The sequence below is a fragment of the Lolium perenne genome, chromosome 4 (assembly GCF_019359855.2).
Source record: "Lolium perenne isolate Kyuss_39 chromosome 4, Kyuss_2.0, whole genome shotgun sequence".
Taxonomy (NCBI): domain Eukaryota; kingdom Viridiplantae; phylum Streptophyta; class Magnoliopsida; order Poales; family Poaceae; genus Lolium; species Lolium perenne.
Genome location: NC_067247.2, coordinates 142,486,524 through 142,494,734, shown reverse-complemented (window position 1 = coordinate 142,494,734; position 8,211 = coordinate 142,486,524). Strand labels below are relative to the sequence as shown.

At 49.0% G+C, this 8,211-nt stretch overlaps 1 protein-coding gene across 1 annotated transcript; it reads right to left on the bottom strand.

The window, feature by feature from the left end:
* Window positions 1-293: 293 nt before the first annotated feature.
* On the bottom strand, window positions 294-940 carry LOC127347254 (TPD1 protein homolog 1-like). Its single transcript, XM_071829195.1, has 2 exons — window positions 868-940; window positions 294-761 (listed from the first exon to the last, which is right to left on the bottom strand). The coding sequence occupies exons 1-2, from the start codon at window positions 938-940 to the stop codon at window positions 349-351; spliced, it is 486 nt and encodes a 161-aa protein (XP_071685296.1). The 3' UTR covers window positions 294-348.
* Between the last annotated feature and the right edge of the window lie 7,271 nt (window positions 941-8,211).

The following is an 8,211-nucleotide window of genomic DNA, read 5'->3' as shown; positions in this document are numbered from 1 at the left end:
GGTAGGTATATTTGCGAAGACTTAGTTAAGATAGATTTATATTTACATAGATCTAATGGCGGTGCTCCATTATTAATTTAAACTTTAAAGGCATCCTCCATGTAAATTAACATGCATGGTGTCCAACCAAAAAAAACCCGTAGATTGCTCTTACGCCATAACTAAATACACACATAGTAACACCGGAGTAGCTCCAAACCTAAGATTAGACGCCCTTAGATCGAAAGAAAAAACCCTGATACAGTAGACTACCAGCTGAACTCTACTTAACAGTAAGTACTATATATCGCTAATAAGAATGGATAGCTGCATCCATGCAACATCGACCGATGGCCTAGCTAGCTACACTTAGGCGCACTTGCAGGAGGCGGATTTGACTTTCATGTCATAGATGAATGAGTTGGCGTAATGGAAGGTGATCAACTCGCCGGGTCCGATGGGTCCGCCGTTGTTGACGAGGCAGTCGTTGACGGCGAGGCGGCGGAAGGTGGCCGGGTCGACGAGCTCCGTGCTTGCGAAGTCGCCGCAGGAGAGGTGGACGTTGCAGACGTTGCAGTCGAGGCAGGTGTTGGTGATCTCCACGGTGTACTCCGGCATGCCGCCGCCCGTGCTCCCCGCTCTGCTCTGGGACAGATGCATCAGCTCCTCCGGGTCCGAGCACCCGTGCACGATCACGATGTCCGACGGTGAAGGCGCGCCGCCGACGTCGAGCATCTTGCGTGGATGGTGCTGGCGCTGCTGCAGCTGCTGCGAGGAGGATGCTGATACAAGCAGAAACGAAAGCAGATGAGTGAGCAAAAGGTTGAAGAAGGGAAGTGCATGCAGATATATATACGTACGTCGTGGGTGGGTACATCGGTTAATTACCTTCGCAACAAGCTAGGAGCAGAAGCATGGTGACGACGACCCCAACCAAAGAACGCATGTGAGAGCACCCCATGGCGTTCGATCGAGCTCTCGCACTTCCCTCTGGCTCTGAGGCTGATTTGATCTTCTCAATCTCTCGGTGGAAATCTGTGTTACAAGACAGCAGCCTGGACATGTATATATACACGCCCAAGCAAGACAGGACCTAGACATAGTACACGGACCGACTCAAACACAAGCAAACTGAAATTAGGCAAGTCCAGGTAAAAGTTCTAGACAGACTCCTACGATACTACCTGCAGCACGTAGGAAGAGGGACTATGGAGGAGGAAGGTCTACGCTTTCCCAAAATGCTCGCCGGTTTCCGCAGATGTGGCGAGCGAGTGCCCCTCGGATGGACATCGTCCGATGATAAACAAACAAGCCACCCTTCCTTATTTTTTAGTAGTATAGCAAAAGTGCCCGTGCGTTGCGACGGGTTGCTTTATTAAATATTTCTAAGCTCGTGCAGAGCAACATCATGTGTCAAATTCAATCACCAAATTGATTCCGATCGATGTGTCCTTATCCCCATGCTCGGGAAGGCTCTCAAGGCAAGACCCCATGCTCGGGAAGGCTCTTAAGGGAATTTGGCGGTGCTGACCTAGAGGTAAGATACCGTGCTTATCATGTGAGAAAAGTATATGATAATATTATCATTAGTACTTTCGTAAGAAAACTGCAATCATGCATGGTTTAATTAGTTAGAGTTGGCATAATCTGAACACAAATAAATAACCTTTCACCAAAAAAGGATAAAATAACTGTAATTTTTCTGATTGCATAATTTTTTCCTCTGGATGAGATTAACAGGCGTGCATGCAGTTAATAGAAACACTTTGGCCATTATTTTTTAGTCAGTAAAACATAAATTATATGTAAAAAAATGTTATATCATTGAAAACCTGTTTTAAATATGAATATAATGATATAGTCTTTGTACATATATAATTTATACTTTATTGACTAAATTAACGGTCAAAGTTTAGCTTAACGGAAGGAGTAGTTATTGGAGTATGATTGAGCAGAAAGAACATTAAGAGTATGCAAGGATAGTACTTCATGATAGCCTCAATTAATGGTACTGTTCCTCTACAATTTGGGAGCACTACAGTGAAGCTCACCCAATGGAATCATGCATGTTGCAGTTCACTAATACCTTGGTCTTGACGACTCGTGCAACGCGTTGGGTATCTGAACCATGGTGCATAAATTCTTCCATGAAACGGTCGATCAAAAACAATTAGAGGCGAGCAACCAAAATAATAGCGTAATAATAATGTGCTCCATGGGACTCACAGCTGGACTTCGTCCAATTAGGCCACGCTCCCCATGGGCCATCCTGCTGCTGCCGACCGCGGCGGCATGAGGCTTGCAAACGCCAACGCTGACAGCAGCTCCACGAGATGAGCTGAATAACATCGGGAAATCAGGCGGCGGACAGAGAAGATGAAGTAGACGTAGTCCTACGCCGAGGCTGCGCTAGATCCGCTGCTTAGCAGCGCGGCGGAAACGGCCGCTAAGTCAATCTGGCAGCAGAACCTTTCAATAGAGGGAAATTCTGATTCCCACATCATTGTCGCGGGGATGGCGGAAGCACCGGGTCTGCGCTCACGACCGCATCAAATCCACATCCAGAACACCAACAATCACACCGCGGAACCTTGATTGGAGTAGAGTACCATACCGGGCTCGATCCAGCCCCAGATTCCGATGGTAAGGATGCTGGATCTAGGGGGAATTCGCGAGCGCTGAGAGAGACAGTAAGAGGAGATCGATTTGGCTCGGCTAGCTTGATTCAGAAGGAGGTTAAGCAGGGATTACTTCGGTGTCCTCCGCCGCCTTGAACGGCCACTCAGAAACTCCCCTAGCATCCCGACGTTTTCCATCGCTGCCGGGTTCTGATGCGAATCGAGGTGCGGGGCGCCGGGTTCTGCTGCGATTCGAGGTGCGGGGGTTTCGTTTGATGAGATTCGATCTGATTTCGAGAGAAGGCGGCCTGTGCTCCGTGGCTATATATATATAGGCAGCTGCGGCGTCAGCGATGGGGTTGAGGAAGGCGAGCGAAGGGGCTCGTTCGGGACAGGAGAAAAAAAGATCGAACCGGTACAATGGTAAGTGCTGTATTATGTGATTTGGTGGGAGGGCAAAACGGTCCAAAAAAAAGCGTTGACGAAACTTGTTGGCAGAAACCTTAGCTCCTTTATTATTATGTATATATACTACCATATATAAACGAGGCCCCAAGGAAACTCTAGTACGTACTCCCCAAGATACAAACTAACCTAAATTACCTAGTAAGACATTATTAGGAAATCAACCAATTTTTTTTGGATTATTCCTAACACATACTCTCCCTCCCAATATAGAAGACATATTAGTTTGGGCCAAACTTGTTCCAGGTCGACCTCAGATTACCGAGGTTACCCGACAGTGTTTTTCCTTTCTATTGAAGGAAAGCACCATCTAATTCCGCCTCCGTTAGGAAAAGAGACAATTTGGTGCCAACCTCCAATCCCGGTAGCCAAAAGGAAAACGCTTCTGTTCAGGCGGGGGATCGGGTGATTCCATCCTCCGCCTCGTGCTGTCGCCACGTGTTCCACCGAACGAGAAAGAAAGAGGCATCCAGACCTCCAGAGGTGGCCCCACGTTGAGGCTTACCCCACCTTTCTTCTCCACCGAATTTTTCTCATTCTCTCCCACACATGCCTCACAGCCATAGCCGCTTCCACCTTCCTCCCGTCTGCGCCTGCCACCTCCCGCCGCCGTTGCCCTCCGCCTCACTCCGCATGAATGCCCATGGTCCCGCAGACCAAGCACCTGGCCTCGCGGGGGGATGACGGTGCAAACCACCATGGGCGTTCGCAAGCTGCAGGCCGTCGTCTCCCTGCACCAGATCTCAGCATCACTCGTGCGACCCCGCCGCCAGCACCGCCGCTCCAGGCCCCCGCGCCACCGCCTGCTGTCACCAGGCTTGGCCATTTCCGACCAGGGTGTCCTTCTCCGTTTGGTCAACCGTCGCGGCCGTTCCCCTCCGGGCAGTCGACGCTTGCTACAAGCAGTCCTGGGCATTGCTACCAGTGGTTCTGGGCGTTGCTGCATGGGACGCCCGGAGTTTCTACCGGTGGTTCAGGCCTTGCTGCATGGCCATGGGGCGCCCGGAGTTGCTACCGGCGGTTCCGGGCCTTGCTACACGGGGCGTCCGGAGTTGCTACCGGCGAAGGCCGGGCCTTGCTACCTTTGGCGTCCAACATTGCTGCTGGCGGAGGTCGGCTTTTGCTACCTTAGGAGCCCGGAGTTGCTGTCCGCGGAGGCCGGCGTTGTTACTTTAGGCGTCCGGCGTTGCTACCTCGGGCGGCTGGTGTTGCTTCGTTGGGCGACTGGCGTTGCTTCCTTGGTTGGTCGGCGTTGTTGCGTTGGGCGGACGGCATGGCAACGAATGGTCATCGTCGATGCTGCATATGCTATGAGGTTGTCTTCTCCGACGACGGTGAATGCTGCGAGGGGCGCCTCCAAGGGCGCCTCCAAGGCCGACCGTTATCTTCTCCAATGCCGGCGATTGCTGCAAGGGCCCGCGGGCGACCGCTGAAAGGGGTGCCGCTGCGGCAGCTTCTCCGACGCCGGCGACTAGTGCAAGGCCACCGCCGCGGGCAACTCCTCCGATACCGGCAACAACTGCGGGGAGGCCTGCGGATGGACGCCTGCTGCTGACGGATGTCTTGTGCGTGTTTTTATTTGAGTTGACTGGGTCCGGTGTGGTTGGAATTTGGACTTTGGAGTGGACTACGCAAATCGTACGGCTGCCAGTAATTGATCCAACGGCTGGCCACCCGGGGGATCGGAGGATTTGATCCCGGGGGACGCTCAGCAGTGCCCTAGCCAAAATCACGGGAAACAAAAAACTGACCCTTTCTTCTGTTGTCTACTGTTATCTGGTGCCATTCCAAAATCCAAATACTACTCCACCCCTTTTGCCGCCAACTTTTGTGATTTTACTATCATATATCTATGAGTTAAGTTGACGATAAAAATCTAACTACCATCTTCGGTGAGTTACATTGTGATAATTTCACTAACATACCGGTAAGCCACGTTGATGATAAAATAAACTACCATCTTGAATGAGTTATATCGTGTTAATTTCACTAACATCCTTGTGAGTTATGCTGATGATAAAAATAAACTACCATTCCGGGCGAGCTACATCGCAGTAATTTAACTAACATCCAAATGAGTTATGTTGATGAATGATGATAAAAATAAACTACCATCCCAGAACAGATACCTCACGGTAATTTAATCAACATCCTACTGAGTTAAGCTGCGACAAAAATTAGACTAATATCTCAGAGAGATATGTCGTGGGGAACATTCTACCAACATTCCATGTAAATTATGCCGCGCTAAATTTAGCTACATCCTGTTGTCTATCATCGAATTATATTCTGCAAGGTTAGAGTTATGTCCCTCTGATTAAAACAAACATACTGATTGTTTAATATTAGATATGAAGTTAATTATATGTCGTCCGAACGAAGAGCACATGAACTATCGCATCAACTGAGGTGCTATCAATGAAGTCCCATCTAGTAGATGTTGGAGATATGCCCAAGAGGCAATAATAAAATGGTTATTATAATATATCTTTGTGTTTATGATAATGTTTACATACCATGCTATAATTGTATTAACCGAAACATTGATACATGTGTGTTATGTGAACAACAAGGAGTCCCTAGTAAGCCTCTTGTATAACTAGCTTGTTGATTAATAGATGATCATAGTTTCATGATCATGAACATTGGATGTTATTAATAACAAGGTTATGTCATTATGTGAATGATGTAATGGACACACCCAATTAAGCGTAGCATAAGAACACGTCATTAAGTTATTTGCTATAAGCTTTTCGATACATAGTTACCTAGTCCTTTCGACCATGAGATCATGTAAATCACTTATACCGGAAAGGTACTTTGATTACATCAAACGCCACTGCGTAAATGGGTGGTTATAAAGGTGGGATTAAGTATCCGGAAAGTATGAGTTGAGGCATATGGATCAACAGTGGGATTTGTCCATCCCGATGACGGATAGATATACTCTGGGCCCTCTCGGTGGAATGTCGTCTAAATAGCTTGCAAGCATATGAATGGTTCATAAGAGACCACATACCACGGTACGAGTAAAGAGTACTTGTCAGGAGACGAGGTTGAACAAGGTATAGAGATACCGATGATCAAACCTCGGACAAGTAAAATATCGCGTGACAAAGGGAATTGGTATCGTATGTGAATGGTTCATTCGATCACTAAGTCATCGTTGAATATGTGGGAGCCATTATGGATCTCCAGATCCCGCTATTGGTTATTGGTCGGAGAGAGGTCTCAACCATGTCTACATAGTTCGCGAACCGTAGGGTGACACACTTAAGGTTTGATGTCGTTTAAGTAGATATGGAATAAGGAATGGAGTTCGAAGTTTTGTTCGGAGTCTCGGATGGGATCCAGGACATCACGAGGAGGTCCGGAATGGTCCGGAGAATAAGATTCATATATAGGAAGTCATATTCCAAGTTTGGAAATGATCCGGTGCATTTATGGCAGATTCTAGAAAGTTCTAGAAAAGTCCGGAAGAAATCACCATGGAAAGTGGAGTCCCGGAGGGACTCCACCTTGCATGGCCAGCCAAACCCTAAAGGGTGGAGTCCCAGGTGGACTCCACCATAGGTGGCCGGCCACCCCACCCAAAGGAAAGGTGGGAGTCCCACCTTGGGTAGGACTCCCTCCTTGAGTAGGTTTCCCACCTATGGGAGGTTTTGTTGTTGGGGTCTTATTCGAAGACTTAGACTACAACTCTTGGGGATTTCCACCTATATAATGAGGAGAAGAGGGAGGGGGCAGCCACTCTTGGCCGCACCACCTAGGGCTGCCCATGGCCGGCGCCCTAGCCACCCCCTCTCCCCAAACCCTAGCCTCTCCTCCTCCACATAATACTCCCGCAGCGCATAGGCGAAGCCCTGCCGGAGTTCTCCACCATCACCGCCACCACGCCGTCGTGCTGCCGGGATTCCGAGGAGGATCTACTACTTCCGCTGCCCGCTGGAACGGGGAGAAGGATGTCGTCATCAACACCGTACGTGTGACCGAGTACGGAGGTGCTGCCCGATTGTGGCACCGTCAAGATCTTCTACGCGCTTTTGAAAGCGGCAAGTGATCGTCTACCGCAGCAACGAGAGCCTCCTCTCGTAGGCTTTGGAAATCTTCAAGGGTTAGTCTCGTTCATCCCCTCGTTGCTCCCATCTTCTAGATTGCATCTTGGCTTGGATTGCGTTCTCGCGGTAGGAAATTTTTTGTTTTCTATGCTACGAATCCCTACAGTGGTATCAGAGCCGTGTGATACGTCCCCGACGTATCCATAATTTCTGTCGTTCCATGCTTGTTTTATGACAATACTTACATGTTTTGCTTGCACTTTATGATGATTTCATGCATTTTCCGGAACTAACCTATTAACAAGATGCCACAGTGCCAGTTCCTGTTTTCTGCTGTTTTTGGTTCCAGAAAGGCTGTTCGGGCAATATTCTCGGAATTGGACGAAATCAACGCCAAACCTCCTATTTTTCCCGGAAGGCTCCAGAACACCGAAGAAGAGTCGGAGAGGGGCCAGAGGGCCACCACACCCTAAGGCGGCGCGGCCAAGCCTGGGCCCGCGCCGGCCTAGGGTGAGGCGCCCCCAGGTGCCCCCCTGCGCCGCCTCTTCGCCTATAAAATCCCTTTCGACCTAAAAACACGGTACCAATTGACGAAACTCCAGAAAGACTCCAGGGACGCCGCCGCCATCGCGAAACTCCAATTCGGGGGACAGAAGTCTATGTCCCGGCACCCTGCCGGGATGGGGAAGTGCCCCTGGAAGCCATCTCCATCAACGCTATCGCCTCCATCATGCTCCGTGAGTAGTTCCCCCATGGACTACGGGTTCTAGCAGTAGCTAGTCGGTATTCTCTCCTCCATGTACTTCAATACAATGGTCTCATGAGCTGCCTTACATGATTGAGATTCATCTGATGTAATCGGTGTTGTGTTTGTTGGGATCCGATGGATGATACGTTATGATTAGTCTATCTATAAAGTTTGTGAAGTTATTGTTGCTGCAATCTTGTTATGCTTAATGCTTGTCACTAGGGCCCGAGTGGCATGATCTTAGATTTGAGCTCTATATTGTTGCTTAGATTGTATCTACAAGTTGTATGTACATGTCACTATCCGGAACCAATGGCCCCGAAGTGACAGAAATCGGGACAAC

Bases quoted from the DNA above. Each gene is read 5' to 3' on its own strand.
- LOC127347254 (XM_071829195.1), bottom strand. From the start codon at position 940: ATGGGGTGCTCTCACATGCGTTCTTTGGTTGGGGTCGTCGTCACCATG. The intron at 762-867 runs GTAATTAACCGA...TGCTTGTATCAG, and splicing joins GCTCCTAGCTTGTTGCGAAG to CATCCTCCTCGCAGCAGCTG.